The 19,541-nt window shown below is 42.4% G+C and overlaps 1 protein-coding gene and 1 long non-coding RNA gene across 2 annotated transcripts; one reads left to right on the forward strand and one right to left on the reverse strand.

Annotated features, from left to right (window-relative positions):
- Positions 1 to 564: 564 nt before the first annotated feature.
- Positions 565 to 11,362, reverse strand: LOC147141826 (uncharacterized). The gene is made up of 3 exons (XR_015088054.1): positions 11,220 to 11,362; positions 2,071 to 2,106; positions 565 to 1,632 (listed from the first exon to the last, which is right to left on the reverse strand). It is a non-coding gene; the product is annotated as an uncharacterized LOC147141826 (long non-coding RNA).
- On the forward strand, positions 1,598 to 17,996 carry LOC147141827 (CTTNBP2 N-terminal-like protein). Its single transcript, XM_086039866.1, has 7 exons — positions 1,598 to 1,698; positions 6,728 to 6,832; positions 12,516 to 12,743; positions 13,408 to 13,515; positions 15,290 to 15,478; positions 16,031 to 16,201; positions 16,437 to 17,996. Exons 1-7 carry the CDS (start codon positions 1,693 to 1,695, stop codon positions 17,256 to 17,258), a joined length of 1,629 nt encoding a protein of 542 aa, XP_085895992.1. The 5' UTR covers positions 1,598 to 1,692; the 3' UTR covers positions 17,259 to 17,996.
- Positions 17,997 to 19,541: the final 1,545 nt, after the last annotated feature.

A 19,541-nucleotide genomic window follows, 5' to 3' on the forward strand; every position in this document is an offset into this window, starting at 1 on the left:
AACTCCACACAAAAGGGCCTCAGCTGAGATTTGAGCCTGAACCTCAGAGCTGGGAGACAAGCATGCAGCCAAGTCTACTATTTTGCTGACTGGTCTATCATGTGGACTGATTTTTTTTGTCTTTTCAATGATTATGTTACTATGCACATTCATTTCCATTAAGTTAATGTAACTTCCATGTGTTCTCCTGGTGGGCTACTACAACTCTGACTGAAAACATGTAAGTGTTGCCCTCTACTGGCAACTCTTTAGTCTCTGTCAACTGTTGTGCTGCTCTCAATTGACTTGTTCAAGGCTAAACCAAAGAAATGATGTTGTCGCACTGCATCAGTGGCTCAGCTGCAAACTAGGCCCACCATAACAGATGTCAAATCCAAGCGCTCACACCTCTGCAACTCTATGATTTCCCAAGTGAGATCACAAACCTTTTTTTTTTTTAACTTTATTTCCACCGCAAGCACAGATGCCTTTAGATGACTTTAGGCTGGCTGTTGTGTCACAAGGAGGCAGCCAACAGTGCTTTTTTAATAGACTATCCAGGAATAATTAGACATTCAGGCGTGACTGACATTTGGTTTTAAAGCTTTACATGCAATGTAATTCTTTAAATATTACATCATCTGTCTATCCATTTTTTAGGTCCTCATTAGGGTTGTGGGTGAACTGGAGCCTATTCAAGCTGACTTTTGGCTAGAGAACTAGGGTATCCTCTGCACTGATTGCCAACTTGCCAGTCAATCACAAGACACATGCAGTATTTGTTTATACAGCTTGTCCTCATTAGGGTGAACTGGAGATTATCCCAGTTGCCTTTTGGCGAGAGAAGCGGGATACAGTTTGGAATGGTCAACAATCAATGAAGAGGCACATCCATCCATCTATTTTCTATGCAACTCCCGGCTGGTCTTTGGCGATAGAAGTTCGGTACACCCTGGACTGATCGCCGGTCAGTCACGGTGGATGTGTAGGGAAGACAAACCAAAGCACTAATCACACTCACACCAAATGACAACTTAGTTTTCAATGACTTAAAATGCAAATTTTGGAAGGTGGAAGGAAGTTGGAAGAAACTCCACACTGGAGGGCCAGAGCTGAGAATAAAGCCCAGAACCTCTCCACTGTGAGGAAGACCACTAACACACTACACTGCCCATTGCATTATATTTTAGCCTGAATACTTACACATTATACACATTCATAAATTTGTATGGGTCCTTTTTTGTATTGGATTGTATTGGAGCTGATGAGTGCAGGTGTACCTAATGTTGTGGCCGATGCGTTTGCGATACAAAACAAAAGTACAATCGGTGCCATTTGAAGTCCAGCTTCTGGTCCGCAAACACGTCGTAAAGTGCTTAAGTGTTTGAATATTTTCGTAACATTTCCAAATAGTCGTCTGATTTCCCCCCTTTACAAAGAATCTCCGAGGAGCTCAAGAATGCCAAACAAAGAACTCCAACCAAATTCAAGGGGGCAGGACGTCATTGTCCCCGCCTATTGTCCTTTAGGTCATCTCTTATTGGTCACTTCTGACAGCTCGGTTTTGCCTATTGGCTAGCATGGCTGCCAGTTAAACGATCCTTCCATCCATCTCCAGGGTTCCGCTTGCTTCGGAATCAAGACGACTCAAACCTGGGAGAAAAGGAGGAGAAAAGTTCATGTCGGACTTTTTCAAGGAGCTCAAAGGACCACATGAAGGTAAGCCGATGTTTAAATGTCGCCGCAGGGCACACGCGCGAGTGTTTTATCGCGCCTTTGCTTTGTTTCGTTTTAGAAAAAGACTTTTAAAAAATGAGTTTAAGTTAGGCATCGAGGCAGGCCGAAACCGTTTGTGTCTTTTATGCACATTTCCTCCGAAAAAGCGGATTCCAACAACAACAAGAACATGTTGAATTGGACTGCTTGTCTTGATGCAGACGTTAAAAAGTTGCCGTGAGAGAGTAGAAGTCAATTATATTGTCTAAATCCATTTGAGCAGGCAGACATCTGCTAAGGCCTGTTGCACATAAACATCAACAAATAATAATAAATGTATGAAAGATAACACAGCCAGGGCTGGCTTAAACTTACCAAACAGCTCATGTGCTCCTCACTGAAGTTCTGCCTCTGGAATCAAAAGTGTGACAAAATGTATCATTTGTGGTTCACAAGTTATTACAATGTTACAAACTAAAATGCCATACAGACCTTTACCAAGGCTGAACATTGCTTATTTTTTTGCATCAATTTCAAATACCTACCTCCAAAATGACGTAAAAGTGGTTTTACAAGAAATCAAGAAATCTTTTTAACTCTAGCGGAAGAAAATAGAACATAACTGCCTTGGCTGAAGTAATTATCACATCATCATAAAACTCATAGGGAAGTGATTATGCCCACTTTATGTAACTTTTCCCTTATGTGCCAAAATCAGATGGCAGCACGGTGGAATAGCAGTTAAAGCATCTGCCTTGAAATTGTGAAGTTCTGGGTTTGAATTGTTGGAGTTAGCGTCTTCTCCCCGCTCGAGGGTGGGTTTTCTCCAGGTACTCTACTACTTCCTCCCACCCACATCCCCGAAACATGCATGTAAGGTTCCCTGAAGACTGAAAAAATGTCACAGAGATGTGAATGTGAATCGCTGTTTGTCATCATCAGACTGACTGGTGACCAGTCCAGGGTAGATCCCGCTTCTTTTACCAAAAGTCAGCTGGGATAGGCTCCAGTCCTTTTGATGCATTAAAGTGTGCTCATTTATAGGCAAAGCTGTGTGTGTGTGTGTGTTCTCAGTGACCTGGCCTCAAACAACCTCCCCGATTAAAAGATTAAGGGTCACTTGATGGGGGCTGGTCAGGCGGAAGTGAAAGTAGAGAACACAAGGCAATATTTGTGTTCATTGGTTAAAAAGAAAATCACAAGATTGTCTATCATGATCAGGGAGACCAGTGAAGTTAGCAAACGGGGCCTGTAAAAGGCAAAGCCAGGGGCCAGCGTGCAAGCTGTCGTTTAATTAGCATTTCGCCCTGCGGTTTAGCCTGAGTGATGGCAAGAACACTACGGGCCTTCTTTTGGTGAGTGGGATCAGCCTTTACGGCGCAAAAGACGACACAGAGACGGCGTGTCGCTCATCGTTTTAAAGCAACTATATGCAGTCACCCGAGCTTAAACTAACAGCTGGCTAATCATCTCCATGCTATGCTGTCTTGTTATTAGGAGCAGCTCTGTCATTGCCATGGTGGTCATGGATTGCTTAGAAAATGAGTGGGCCAACTTGGACACCTCACACAGAGTGATCTGCTTAAATGTTTTGGAACATTTGGGAATGAAAATTAAAAAAATGGAAAATGTCACAAAAAAATGTATGGGATTCAAAATAGATTTAACAGAACTCACCTTCATTTCAGTAAAAAAAAAAAGAAAAAAAAGATTTTTGGGGGGAGGAAAATAAAACATTTAGAAAAGACTCAGAAACTATGGGGTTAACAAGAAACAGAAAAGGTTTCTGCATTTTTGTGGATGAAAATAAAACAAATGTAAATACATTTAATTATGAAGTTTTGGGATGGATATTTTTTTGTTTGAAAAAAATTGCGACAAAAAAAAAATCCATATTTCTAAATGTTGCAGATTTTTTATTGTGGAAAAAACCTTTCAGAAAAAAGGAAATTAGTACAAACATGTTTTAGCTGGTTTGTGAATATTTATGGTCAAAGGATGATTTAAAATGTTTCTGAACATTTTGGGACAAGAAGAAAAAACTTCAGATATTTTGGGGGAAAAAGGATTTTTTGTTTGTTTTAGAATTTGTGCAGCTCTAAAGACATAAAAGAAAATGTTTGAACTAGGGCTGTGCGAGAATTGGCGGTGACTCAAAGTCAGTTGTGAGTTTTCAGAAATTTCAGATTAGAGTCAGAACGGGTCACAGCATATCTTTGCCAGAGAGGAATTTTTGATTGCCGTCTCAAGTGTCCGTATTTGTGACTTATCTATGTGGGGGAGTGTACATGCGTGAATGCTACATACTCGCTACGTTCGAGTGAATGCCCTTTGCACGTAAATGGGAATATTAGGCCGGCTAATGAGCATTAAATTCAGATGTTAAGAGCCCTTTTAAAAATCGCAGCTTCGCGTTGTCTCAGATCCCAATTTCGGTCCCAAATCGCTAAATTGTTCAGCCCTACTGTGTGTCGTTATAAAATATGCCTGGGAAATCTCGCAGCTTTCGTATGAAGTGAGGCCGGTTGCCGCTGCTGTCTCTCATTATGCAACCGCTCCCCTCCCACCTTTTCCTGATGACTTCATGATGTGGAAAGTTGTTGAGAAAGGCCTCGGCCCCAATCCCTGCCTGTCATCCATGCGGCCACGTTTTGAACCCAAGCCACCTGTGTTATACAGGTGTCAAGTACAGTCAGCGGTCCGGTCGTTGTCATCGGAGAAGATGCGGCTTTTGTGCTCTTTAGGGGGAAAAAAAATGTCAGCTTGCACATTTTTGGCAGGCTTGGAAGCGGAACATTCGGTCAGTAGAAGCAACACAGCTGTGAGATTACAGCGTGGCCACGTTACAAAGAGACCACACGGCATTTTCACACACGCATTCAAAATTGTTACTGCAACCATTTTGAATGGGCCAGAGAAACCAAAACGATGTGATTTACTGTATTTTCTCATACAGTGGTTGAGGGACGTTTATTTACGCTACTGCACATCGTGCCAGGCATCTGTTTGGGTCAAGTTGGAGGACGGTCATAATACATTGTTCATGTAATATTTAATAATATGTTTTTGCTTTGCCTTGGCAGTGTGTGTTGTGAGAATGGTGGTAATGGCATATGAGAAGGTAATTACAGACACGTAATGGCACCACCTGTTACTTCATTTTCCCCCAAGAGTAGGAGGGAGCGTCTACTTATACGTATTTATACAAGTGGACGATATGTCTGGCAATTAATTGATGTAATGCGTCTATTAGAACTGTTTACCAGTGGTGGACACGTCAATCTCGTCAGTCATCATGCCGTCATTATTTCAGGCTGCTTGTGCAGCGCCTGCGTGGGACGTACGTACGATCTCGACGCCGACGAGGGACGGACTGGGCCCACGTGGGAAAATAATGATGAAATAATGATGGCAGGCTGACTGACAGATTGACGACTGCTGTTTACTGTATTTTCTCCAAAAGTGTTAGGCGGTTTATTTACTCAACTGCAGAGAGGGCCAAATGTCTGTTAGGGGCATGATGTTAAGTGGGAGTCCAAAATCTTGGGGTGCTGATAGACTCAGACGTGATTTTCAGCAATCATATCAAATCAATCACTAGCCTTTTACCAGCTGAAAAACATCCAGTCGGAAGGATTTCGAGCTCCAAACAGGCCGGGAGAAACGTACCCATGTAGAAGTGATTATTGTAACCGTCTTCTTAACTGGACTCCTTCAAAAGAGCATCACAACGCTGCAGCTCGGGTTCTACTCAGAAATAAGAGTTGAGAATATATTACTCCAGTCCTAAAGTCTTTAACTCGGGGTCGAGCTGTCAGCTCCCAATCAGCTGAAGAATAGATTTCGAAATACTGCTCCTGGTCTATAGATCACTTACCGTATTTTCCGGGCTATAAGCCGCACCGTTATAAAAGCCGCACCCCTCCATTTGTTTCAGAAAATTTAGGGAACAAACTTATATAAGGCGCACCTTTATATAAGCCGCACCTATGTTGAAAACGTTTATATTTATTGCATTTAGAGAACGATTATGAACTGTAAATGTACATGTATGTACCTGAGCAGATTCTTTCCTAACAGTGCCTTTTAACACTGCAGCAACGTTGCTGATTAAAACGGAACAGAACCAAGAGAAAATAAACAGTACTTATCGTCTTTTCACTGCCTACAGACTCCACCATCTATTGTTCTACTACATTCTACATATGCACCTGTCTTGTTTTATGTTAATAAAGTCAGCCAATCTAACACACGACATGCTAAATCAACAATAGCATTTCACATCAAAACAACAGAACATAAGTAACATAAGCCAATCGCATTCATGTGCACTTCAGGGACCTCTCGGAAAACATAAACATCTAAGAATTACAGCACCTTATGCAATAACCTAGTGCATAGCGCCTATTATAACTTGACTAATACCCGCATGGCTCAAAACCTAGGAAAAAAGTTGCGGCTTATAGTCCGGAAAATACGGTAATTGTTTTTCTCATGAATACATCAAAGAAATGTTTATCGACTATAAACCTAGCAGGGCAACTGAGATCTGCAGACTTGAGTCAATCGTGGAGCCCAGCGTAAACATGGTGACGCTGCATTTAGCTGTTATGCTGCACGCAAATGGAATAAGCTGACAAAAGAAGTGAAGTCAGCCCAGTGTGTAAATGTAAATTATAAAAAATATATTTTAGCCATATGTCCTCGTTGTGATTCTTTTTCCCCAAGGATAAGAGGAGTGCATTGAATGGAGGTGCGGTGTTTATTTGTACAAGTGAATTGACATGTCTGGCGACTAATTGATGCACAGTGTCAATTTGAATGTCGCAGCGAAAAAAAATTATTCATGGAAATCAAATTTTACTCTAATATGCATATTTCATTCTGGATAGTACTACTTGTGTTTAAAAGCTCTACTTTGTGCAGAACTGTGATATTTAACTGATTTGTGATGTTTCTTTTAAAACAAACCACCGTATTTTCCTATCCTTATAAAATTGTATTGAAAAAGTGTCTTTTCCCTTGCTAACAGTCCGAGCTGAACATGGAGAATTTGACCAAGCCGGAGCTTCTGATGCTCTTTAGCATCCTGGAGGGAGAGCTGGAAGCACGAGACATGGTCATCGATGCTCTCAAGGTACTCGTACTCACTTACATCATGACGACCACTACCACTGCCTGAAATCAAATCCTTTTATGCAATACTATTATTTTAAAATGAACCATCATTGAATTGTATCACACCTCATTTATTGAGATATGAATTGTCTTTTATGAGAGATGCGCACCAGGTATAAATCGGTTTATCGGTTTGATGTTGCTGATGATTTGTTATTTCTTTGAATTTAATTAACGTCAATAATTTGGGCTTTGGAGAGCTCTTGCATGTTGATGCACATCCCAAATACAATTCCGCAATGTCAAGCCCTCCAATGTCAAGCCCTCAAGCACTGTGGACGCTTACCCTGTCCTGATTTCAATGCAAATGAGGGGCTCCACTACGATTGGTCGGTTAGGTTCCATCCCACAATGGTGCAAATCCCCTTTATACCCATTTCTACCTGTGCAAAGCCTAGCAAAATACCAAAAGAAAGAAAACTCCACCCATGCGTACAGTTGGACTGCACTTTGCGCTAGACTGGTGCTGGGAGCGAAAATAGGGCCCGTAATATTTCACCTTGAACAAGAGGTCAGGCAGGTGTTGACCAAGGCATTGCTGACGGAGTGATCTTCCTCTACAGTATGATATGGCGCGCGGTTAAAAATGTAGCATTTTACGAACATTTATGACATTTATGGTCAGTCGGATGTTCGTAACTCAGGGACCTGCTGAACAAAGATAACCGTTTGTGTTGGGTTTTGGCTAAAAGCAAACATAACAAACAAAAAAAAAGGTTCAATCATTTCTTCCTGTAAAAAGTACTGTAGCTCCAAAGTCACATGATTTCTTTTAAAACTTTTTTAAATCCAAAATGTGGAGGGTTTTGGCATAAGAATAAAATCACAATATAGAGATGCATACTTTTCAGCGAACAGCGACGACATGATTGTTTTACTTTCAGTGAGTGCCAGTTGAAGTTAAATCAGTGCGCTTTTAATAGGCCCATTTCAAAGACTCTGAATGCCTGCTTAAATACGTTTCAACACTCACGTCCGGTTTATGCTCAGCTCGAGCCAAGACAATTAGGCTAAGTAGCTGTATAAACTGCCCCTACTTCCTGTTGTTGCCTGTGCATCGCAATCAGAAGCTTGTCCAATCATACCTGTGTGTGTGTGTGCATCCTTTGGGATTTTGTCTCATAACCGCATAAATCAGCCTTCCTATGAGCTTTAATGGGCCAAAGCAGCCCGGCTGAGTGCAACAAAGCCTTTGTCATGTCTGACGCATAGCGGCCCGCCCCGACCTTGCTGTGTCTTACTTGAGTGGGATTAACGCTAGGTTTCAATTAAAGGATTCTCTGGTTATTTCCCACACTCCTTTGCTGCGCTCTAGGCTCACACACTTGTGTATATAAGAGGTTTTGTTACCTAATAAAAAGGATTGAGAGAGAGAGCGAAAACGATGGAAATTCGGCAAAATAGTGCCCACACCTCTGCGGAAACGTTTATTCTAATCCAGTGTGCTCTGCGAAAGTGTTTGGAGCGCTCCAGAGTGTTATGTCTAGACCTCCAGACCACATTCCTGCCTCTCTCCTGGGACGTGGCCATCTAAGGCATGAAGAGATCCAGCGCGCCGGGTGTCCGATGACTACAAGCGAGCAAATAAACATCAGCGAAACTGTTAACCCATTCAGGCCCGGGCTGGCATCAATGCGTCACTGTTAACTCAACGGAGGGTCAGATCACTCCCAAGAAACGCTCTCTTGAGGAAAAGTAGTCACCACTTAGCCTGTGGCATGACTCGTGAGCTTGGAGTTGGAGCGCTACTGGAAACAGGTTTCAACCCCTCTCAAGCCCATTGATTTTTAATAATATTAAAAATATGGTTGCTATTAGGGATGTGACGATTCACTCAAGCCCCGATTCGATTTCAATTTTCAGCTCCCGCGTTTTGATTACATTTTTTTTTTTTTTTTAATCGCTACCATGCTTTTCTCTGTGCGCTAGTGTGGTGCTGCAGCCATATGCAAACGAAATATGCAATGATGTTTGGCGCAAGTGTGTCAAGTAGGGCTGCCACAAGCTATTATTTTGCTAGTCGTCTAAACACCAGCAGTAGTGCTGAGTTGCACTAACACTATGAAACTGCCTATAATTACAAAAAAATACTTATTAAAAAACATATTTCGCTTTATTGGGCACCAATCCTTTTTTTTATTGAGAGGAGAGTGAAATGAAATTAGTAAATTTAGAGAAAAGCACTGTGCTAAATAAAACTAAACTAAACACTTGTTTTTTTTAATGTTGCTTTTATTCAACCTGAATCCAAAACGTTTTGTTTTGTTTTTCTAGTATGCATAATTTAATCTACACATTCAAAATGTGGTATGCACCTGGAATGGATTTTTTTTTTTTTTAATATTAAGAGGAACATACTTTTTTAGCAATCTAAATTAGTACATTCTAACGAGTTGGTATGTCATGTCTTTTATTGTTAGGTGTTGCCATTAAGGGCTTGTGGAAATAGGTCATGTTGTGTCAACTTGGAGTGCTGAGATTTCCGATTCCTAAACGACGCAACACTCGGTGCGTAGTCACAATGAGCGTGAGGCAGCATGTCCTATTACTGCTCGATGTTCGCTGACTAATGCCTCCATAATCCGTAAAACACACTAAAATATGTTAGCGTACCACAACAGGACGTGCACGGTAGCCTGTGTGTGCTAACTAATGATAGCTTTCAAAAACGACTGCCCCAATGTGAGAAATCTTTTTGTGTGGTCATGTGACTGAACGGCTCCGATTGTTTAAGAAATGAAGTCACACGTCACTTATGGTTGGATTGGTTAAACACGTCACGCGTGACAGCGGTCGAGGCACAATTTTCACTGATGAACCAAAAGAAATTGTTGCGCAAGCAAGAATGGATTACATACACATAAAAGTAGGAAGTTAAATATAGCTCAGTGTAACTAAGTAAAAGTGGAATTTCTTCTTGATAAAATTATCCGGGTAAAATTAAAAAGTACGTTGCATTAAAACAACTCTGAGACCAGTTTATTCAAACAGTTGCTCAAGTAAATGTACAATGATGTTCAGTTGTTATCAAACATTAAAGCTGAGTTTTTTCCTTAGGAGAACCAGTATTGATTTTAGGAATGTATTTGCAGTCACCTTGTCCTCTCTATTATTCATATTTTCCTTCTCCAGAATTTATTTTTGTGTGGGGATTAAAAAAAAAGAAAACGTACTTGCTGCCCCTTTTCTGCTTAAGTTCCATTAAGGAATGCTTGGTGCTCATTGTGCTCACAAGGATGATTATCGGGAGGACAACATCAGCCCAAATTCTTTTAGGCTGTCCCACACGGTCAAAAAGTACTTCTGTTGAAAGCCAGCGTAGGTCATGTGAGAAATGTAATCCTCAAATCACCACAATGACAAAGGTTTCTTCTAGCCTTTCTCTTCTTTCAATATGAAAAAGATACAGTATCCAGGATGCAGTCAAAGTAGTGCGGTTAATGCAAAAAAAAAAAAAATGTTAATAACTCATTTTGCACAACTATAAATGGAATTGTAAAACCATAGCTGCATTTTCTTTCCCCTTTTCATGAGTCACTCCTGCAGCTGCTTGACTTTGAAAGGGAAGTTGTTGTGTTTTTTTTGTTTTTTTTTTCTCCTGCTGGCAACGCTTGTCTTTGGCCCACTGATCTGCAGTAGCCGCTGGGAGGGAATATTGGACTCATTTGTGCAAAATCCCAAACACGCATATGAAATTTCACATGGCAGCCATTGCTGCGTGTGATCCAGCGGTGAATTACTGCGAAGCTGTTCATTAAAAAGCACTGCGGTACAGTATATTGTCGGCTTTGTAGTTCATTCTTTATTCCCAGACGCACAGAGTGCAGGAGCATGTCAGATGCCTTCACTCACAAAGAGCCACGTGCGCAGAAATCAATCGTGCAACCCATTCAAGAATTTTTAACAATAGGTGGCATAAGATTACCAAGGTTTTAAATGTCAAGGTTCAAATCGGTTTGTCAGGCCACGTCATGCTTTTCAAACTATTATTTTTTCAAATACATGATTTTTGGGTTGTAGACATTCCCTTAAGTTACAGTTGAGCAGACTAATGGAAACAAGCACACACTATGCTTTGATTTTGTCACTTTTTTTTTTTTTTTTTGACCCAAACCCGCCACCGCCGCAGTGATGAACACCGGGAATGACTAAGTGTGTGCTTGTGCAACACAAGCACCCAGAATGGAAAGTCTGCTCTAAGCTCTTTGCTAAAGTGACACATAAGCACACTAACGGGAATGAGAACGGGATGTGGGCGGCGTTTACAGAAAAACACTAAATTAGTCATTTATATTTTTTAAAATGACCCCCCCTGACTAATTGAAAGAAAAAAATGATGCACTCACCCTTAACTTTGACGAATCTGTAGAAAACGAGGTAGGACTGCTGCATGCGCCTGAGAGGCGAGTCTCTTCACCAGAATAGGACAACAAGATTCAGTCCAGCCATCATCATCACTACGGCATATTTCAATCACAGCCACTTTTCTGTCGGGACATCACACAAAAAAGACAACAGAAAAAGTAATCCTATTGGTCTGCTAAGGATCTTGACTTGTGTGACATCATGGATAGACTTTTTTGTGTGCCTTTTTAAAGTGGAAGTTAACCCCAAAATGTTATTTACAATAATATGTTCTATGCACCTCTACTAGTCGAAGCCCCTGAGATGGACAAAAGCAAGTAGATTTTACTACTTAAAGTGGAAATCAACCCAAACACATTTTTTCAAGAATATGTTCACAGCAATCCCACTAGTTGAAACACGGCATTCTGATTAATCTGTAAGTAATTGCCAAGAGGCCATGAGAGGGTGGCAAAGAACTTCTTTTGTCTAATTAAAGCGCTCAACTCACTTCAAAATGTTTCCTTGGCACCAAAATGTCGCCAAAGCAATACTACCGTATTAGGCCAGAGCACAAAAATTTATCAGCATATAATGGCTTCATGAAATGATAATCAAATGCCGAACCGAGAATATGCTGGATTCCCTGTAGATGTGTGGCAAGAATGCGAAGCAATTCCATTTCTTGTCCCTTACCCAGTATGCTCTGTGTAGGAACTCGGAAAATGTGAACATAAACATACATGTACCGTTACCCTCCTGACACATATTTATGCCTGTAGTTAACTCTCTGCTTTGTACTGAGAGGTCTTCTGGTTATTTTTATAGCTATATATTTTAACTGGTAGTAATATTACGACATTGCTGCAAACTACAAGCGGAATAGTAAACATATGGTAACGGTTAGTGCCTTTTGGTGTCATTGTTAGCATTAAACGAGTCAGCGGCAGCGAGATGCCTAACCTCAGACGGGCCGCCCGCCGTCCTGACGACGCTGACGCTTATCAGTCATCAGGCACTCTGTCGTCACTCCGCCAAAGAGGATGGCGTTCTCGCTAATCTCTTGATCCTCTTTTGTTGAACGTCCCCGGACACGCTCGCCCTTCCTTTTCACGGCACCATCCATCCCGGCGCTGCGTCACCCGCTTTAAGACGTCTCCGCTGGCTCTCGGCCCAGAAACAGGCCCTCGCCATCTGTTGCTTCTACCACGTGTCACCGCTGCTCTTTTGCAACGTGCGGGAACGAAGCACAGCGCCACAACGCGTCTGAAAATCATCACCTCTTGTGTCGTCATCAGGCTCAGCGCAAGGAGTTCTTCGTGCAGGAGCGCTACGGCCGCTACGACCTGAGCGATCCGTTCCTGGCTCTGCAGAGAGACGGCGAGGCCGTGGGGGCCCACCGGGGCAACGACCAGCCGGCCACCTCCAACCCGCTGGTGGTGCTCAAGCTGGTGGTGAGCCACTGCAGGAGGATGCAGGAGAAGATGCTGGCCCAACTGGCCGCAGCGGAAAGCAGGCACAGAACGGTGGGCGGCCTTCGTGAACAGTAGTCGGCAACTGGACGGAAAATAGACCTCTTCGAAACTTGGCGGATACGAGGCTGCTCGATGGTGGCAGCCAACGCCACCGCCAACAACACGCGGCTGCTTACAGGGGAAGTCAATCCAAACATATTTTTGTCCAGATTATGTTCTAAATACGCTCACTGGTTGAAATACGGCATTCTGATTAATATTGCGTTTGTGGAATATAAGTTAAGCAGCAAAATGCACCCGTTTTTAGCTATCTCTGGGGGCGACCATTTTGTCGCTTCTGTCAACTGAAGATGACATCACAACTACTCAGGGCTCAGATAACGACCAATCACGGCTCACCTGTTTTCTGAAGCTCAGCCATGATTGGTCGTTATCCGAGCCCTGAGCAACTTCGATGTCATCTTCAGTCGACACAAGTGACAAAATGGCCGCCCCCTGAACTAGCTAAAAACGGGTGGATTCCTCATATTCCACAAACGCAATATTAATCAGAATGCCGTGTTTCGAATACTGGGCCTGCATAGAACATATTCTGCAAAAAATATATGTTTGGCTTGACTTCCGCTTTAAGGACGCAGTCACACTAAGCCAGTTCGGGATGATGTTAACGACAAATCTTGATGCACCTAGTTGATCTCTGTCTCCTTCTTTTTAGGTGATCATGGACCTGGAGGAGGAGAAGAGGAAACACGCTGAAGACACGGCCGAGGGTGACGACGTCACCTACATCCTGGAGAAAGAGCGGGAGCGCTTACAACAGCAGGTGAGATGTTCCTCACACCACGTGCCGGAAAATATCATCCTGTCTGTCTTAAAGAAGACATTGTGGCTGTTTTTTTCCACGTTTTAAGCCATCTTAATTAAAGCGAAAGTCAACACAAACATATTTTTTTAAATAATATGTTCCTAGCAGGCCCACGAGTTGAAACAAGGCATTCTGATAAATATTGCATTTGTGGAATAAGAGTTAATCCACCCGTTTTAGCCATCTCTGGGGGCGGCCATTTTGTCTTCTGTCGACTGAAAATGACATCACGATTGCTCACAACGACCAATCACGGCTCAGATTCAGAAACGGGTCAGCTGTAGAACATAGAACATATTCTTGAAAAAAAAATGTTTACGTTGACTTTCCCTTTAAAGGTTTTTGATATTCTTTGGTGAAAAAGGATGAAGAATTATAGAATAGTGAAAGCTGTTATTAGCAGTGGTTAACGACCCAGTCCGGGGGCAAATTGCAAACATTTGCAAGGAATGAACGTCTCCTCCTGAAAATTTAACCTAAGGCTGAACAATGAATCAAATTCAAATTGACCTCGCAATGTAGTAGGATGGAATTTTCAAATCGCAAAGGCTGCAATTTTGAAAACAAGCAAACAAACAAACCTGCACTTCTTTTATTTATAGTGTCTAGATAAGTTGAGCGCATATAAAGTGCAGTCCACAAGTTTACATGTCACTGTTTCATGAAATATGAAAAGTTGAAGTGATGAAACCTCAGATTTGTTTGCATCTGAATCAGATGTATGACTTTTTGACTTATATTTACACCGCACTTGTTAGGTAGAGTTTGTGGAGGTGTCGTAGTGAACGCTTAATAGACGGCATTCTGTGCTCCCCTTACAGGAGCTTAGTACTCTGAAGGTTGTTTTTTTTCACACCCTCCCCCTTCTTTTTGTTTTTTTCAATTTCATCTGCGAAAACATGTAAATGGAGATCCGGTGGACTCCCATTCTGTATAATTTTTCTCTCTCTTTGGACATGTCTGTTTCATTTCGTTGCACCTTGTGGTACAATGACAATTCTGATTCCAATTTTGAAGTGTGAACAACTCTAATTGAAGTAGATGGGGAAAAAACGGTCTTCGATATTAATTTATGGTTTTTCATTTGACTTCATTTTAGTGTAAGCCTAAACTATGAGACCAAAACATTCATCTATAATAAATCTGATATTGTTTATTGTAATACTGATTAATTTCTTGTGTTTGTTAAAAAATACATTGAAAGGGGGGACCTTAAAAATATTTGCAAATTAAAATCGCAATCACATTATTAGATTATTTTTTAAAAATCATTCAGCCCTAATTCAAACGCTAAATATATTCCGAAAAAAATAATTTTCTTGTTTTGGGGGGCGGGGCTTGGGAGTTGCGAGAAAGCGAGCAGCTGCTCATTAACATCTTGCTGACTTTGTGGCTATATGTAGTCAGTTTTAATACCCATATTAAAAAGCAACTAGCAACTAATCTTAACCTAATTTTTTGGTGTTATTAGCGAATGTGAGACTCCTTCCAGAGCAGGAAATATTCACCCGTCCGGACTGCAAATTAATGGCACTTGCTCAAAACCACCACTGGCTAATTTAACCATGTAATCAGATAAGAAACGACTGACTTGGAGGCTTGATTTCACACTTGATGGGTGGGCTGGGATCCAACTATTTGTATCCAAGCAATTAAGAAAAATCAATCTACCATCATATGTCCCCTTCAACAAGTTGGATCATTACGTATGGTGACTCTTCTCTCCCCGTAGCTGGAATTTGAGCGTGGCCAGGTGCGGCGCTTGGAAAAAGAACAGCGCCGCGTCACGGATCAGCTGGAGGAGGAGCGAGCGCAGCACAAGCAGCTCTCCTGCGCCCTGGCCAAAGAGTGCAAGTGGGCCAGCGCCAGAGCCCTGGAGGAAGGCCACCGCCTCACAGAGGCCGGCCGCAAGCTGGACAAGGTGGCTGCCATTTTCGATATTCTTTGTAGGGCTCAACCAAGCCATTGGCGTTTTTTTGTTGTTGTTTTTTTTCCCAGAATTCTATCGATTTAAAAGCTGATATATTCTTACTTCCTCACTAAAAGCTGTTAAGTATTGGTGTCGTGCAGAATGATGTCCTAGTGCTGTTTGCCCACTAGATGGAGCTCTGAGTCAAGTCAATCCAATAAGCATCTTTCCTGCGACAATGACGTGCTTGTCCCAGTTCTCGCCTAGCTAGGCATAAACGCCGCCAACATTTACAACAACATGGCGGATTACCGCGTTACCTTTGGGCTGCCAGAAGCCGCTGAGCAGCATATTGCTTTGACAGCAAAGTCTTCTGCTTCTCAATGTCAGCAGCATGTGGAGATGGAAATAATAGTATAACATGTTCTTAAGTCCACTGCGTATAACATTTCTGCCAAATATCAGAACTGGCATCGGCCTAAAAAAAGGATCCCTATCCGTTGGCCCCTAATTATTTGAAACCTTCTCCCGACTTCACATTTCACATTTATGGATGTCACTCAGGAGCGGGAGGCTTGCCATGCGCTGAAGGAGGAGTTGGAGGAGGAGAGGAGGCGAGCGCTGAGGATGGAGGCCAGAGTGGAGGAGCAGCTGGCCGAGTTCGACACAGAGCGAGAGCAGCTACGTTCGCGACTCAAGAAGGAGGAGGCGCACTGTGCCAGACTGCAGCAGCAGGTGGGTTGGGCTCATGTGGTACGTCAGTGTTCTCTCACAATTACATTTGTTTTAGCGTAAGCCTAATATAATGAGATCCAAACATTTATGTATAATAAATCTGATAGTCTTTATTAAAATACAGATGAATGTATTGCTTTTTGTGGAAAAAATACATGGGAAGAAAAAAATATGCAATTTGGTTCTTTTCCAAAACGGTTGAGCCGTATTTAACATCTTCGTTGTATGTTTGGAGGTGGAGGAGCTTCTGGAGAAGCTGAGAGGCGTCAGTGTGGTGGCAGACGTTCAAGAGGAAGGTGAGCAGTGGGCCACAAAGGTTCCTTTAATAAAGAAGACAGCAGAAGCGAAGCTGGAACACAAGGACCAAGGTCACCGGGGAGCCGTAGAGACAAAAGTCAACGGGCACCATTTCGCGACGGAGGCCGACGATTCTCCTAACGGCGGACCCCCAAATGGGAATCCTCCAGGGCAGCAGGCTCTGAGTTCCTCCCCTTGCGCTTCCCCTGTCCTAACCAAACACTCCAGTGCTCCAGCAGCAGGTTGCAGACCTTCCTACCAGGCTGGAATTAACCAGCGCTTTCATGCCGCCCGCCACAAGTTCCAAGCGACCCCCGCTGACCCCGAGCCTGCCCAGCCGGCCCCCGGCACATCCCCCCCTCCTCCTCCGGCCGAGTCCAGCAAGCAGATGGCCCGCAGCACTGTCACCCAAGTCCTGTCCCGCTTCACCGCCACGCAGCAAGCACCCAAACTCTCCGCGGCCAACCACTCACCTTTCGGGACCGACTACCGCTGCTTGGCGGCCCCCTTGTCGCCCGTTGCGGGACGAGCGGCGGCCCCGTCCCAGGGGGTCCGCTCGCCCACAATCCCCAGGGCAGACAGGGGAAACCCTCCGCCCATCCCGCCCAAGAAACCTGGCCTGGCTCAAGCTCCGCCCTCGCCGGCCGCCGTGCCGAGGTCGGGCGGCCATTTTAACGACGGCCCCCTTTCGGGAAGCTGCGGCCTCACATCCGCCCAAGATGGCGTCAAAGAACTGGACGTAGTGCTTTCGTCTAATTAACATCAAACACTGTTATACATATGATTTTAGTATTTATTATGGCTGTATAGAAATATGCATCGGCTCACATGGTTGTTCAAAGAGCAATACAGTCATCCCTCACTATTTGTGGAGTTGAGGTCAGAGCCACGATAAATCGCCAAAATGTTTTTTGGGGAATTTTTTTTTACACGTGGCAGTGCTTTGGCAAAACTTTCACCAATTACTCCCTGACATACAAAGCTTTGTATTCAGTCTAGATCTTCAACGTGCATCCTTGGAGCAGTTAGTGTGCTACTTTCCTATTCAGGCAAGGTTTCTCAGAGCATTTCAGAAAGAGCACAAAGAAATGCAAATTGGCTTGTTTTTAGGGAACTGTGGCTATGCTCCAAAGACAAAAACAGGAGTAAATGAATTGAAATAGTGAACCATGAATATTTGTGGGATTTCTGTATTGTATTTTCTATTTCTGTCATAATGTATTTGTACTCATTTTATGATTATAAAACTGTACAGTTGACTTTTTTTCTAAAGGTCCTTTACCTACTATATTATAGAAATATAGTTTTATACAATGTTTCTAATGTACATATAGTTATGATGAAGATCACATTATTATACACGATCACAAGCGCGGTACAATTATATATGTATTTGGAAGGGATTAACATTACAGCCAATTTGCTATTTTTGTGCACTAATTGTATCACATTCCTCTTCTGTATATGCTGGAAGGTTTAATAAATGAAACAACAATGATGTGTGTGTAAATCATAACTAGCACATATGGTCTTTCATAAAAGTTCAATCATTTTTCGAGTATACAAAAAATACCTCCAAGATCAATCTGGTATCATTATGCATTAAAAAGGCATGTTTAATATGATTCAATCAATGTATTTCCACGCATACAAATACAAAATAATGTTAAAAAGAAATAATCAAGTAGTGCCATGAGAGCTAGAGTACATTTTAGCTGTACCTCTAAAGAATGTCCTCTAGGAGTCAGTATTGGATTTAGTAACTGAGACATTTTGACATCATCTGAGACAAGATGATGAGAGCCCTTTATCCTCTATTTTCTATCATTGATACCACTTGTCCTAATAAGGGTCACAGGTCAATATGAGCCAATCCCAGATGGACTAGCTAGTCCATGGAATGCAGGAGGAGGCCGTAGTGCCCAAAGAAAACAGTGGACATGCCGCTGCCTGAGACATACACTTGTCTTTTAAAATGAAATGATGTAATTATGGTAGGCTTGGTTATTGATATTTCATTCTGGATATCGGCGGGAACTAGAACCGCAGATTTAAGAGTGGCCTTTTACCGTGGCTACCCTAAGTACACCTATTCAATAATCAGGCTGTCTAATCAGCTTCTTAAAATGGCACACCTGTGCGTTGGATGGATTGCTTTGGCAAGGGAAAAGTGCGAACTCACACATCTGACAGACATAGACATTTTAATCTAGCAGCTCATGAAAAATAGGCGCAAAAATAAATGTAGAGCAGTCATATTTTTATTCAGAATACTGTCGAGTTCCTTGATATCTCGATGCCACAAGATGACGCCAAATCTGGGAATGGCTGACTTTTATTATTTTTAATTTTTTTTTTTAAGCTATTCACGGCTGGACTCAGTCCATAATACTCACATAGGTTGCACCTAACTTTTCGTGTAACTTACTGCACCAATTACACCTTTTGGGATGATGGCCAAAAAATGGAGGTGGCTAAAAACAGTCGAGCAGTCAGTGAAGGCACTTCAAGGAAGAAACAAATACAGCAGCAGAAAATGCCCACTAGAACATCTGAACTCTGTTTGCAGTGAAACAAGAGCACTTTAAATGATGTCAGGTGTTTGGTGGCATCCAATTAAAATGAGTTTGAATGTGATTGGTCAGTTCTGAACACATCCCCAGTTATAAGAGGGTGTGTACACTTTTGCAACATCATCTCATTTGTTTATTTTCATTTACCCTTTCAATTAGATTTCGTTTTTTAAAGAGTTTCAAAGACTACAAAAGGTATTGAAATGATTTATCTTGGTCATTTTTAAAAAATATCACGAAATCCTAGTACAGTATTTGAACAGGGGTGTGTAGACTATATCCGCTGTAGAAGAATTCTCCGTGCGTTCATGGGAGGCACTGTTATAAATCACGTCCCTTGAAGAAGACCACTGCTGTCACCATTTTGCTTTATGACTTTGCACAATGGCTGCCCTACAATGAAGATACACGATCGCACGGCGGTGAGTTCAAGGAGGGCGGGGGCTTGTCATTACTGTCCCCCCCTCCGC

Source organism: Filicampus tigris, chromosome 9 (genome assembly GCF_054856515.1).
Source record: "Filicampus tigris isolate MCC_2025a chromosome 9, RoL_Ftig_1.0, whole genome shotgun sequence".
Lineage (NCBI taxonomy): Eukaryota > Metazoa > Chordata > Actinopteri > Syngnathiformes > Syngnathidae > Filicampus > Filicampus tigris.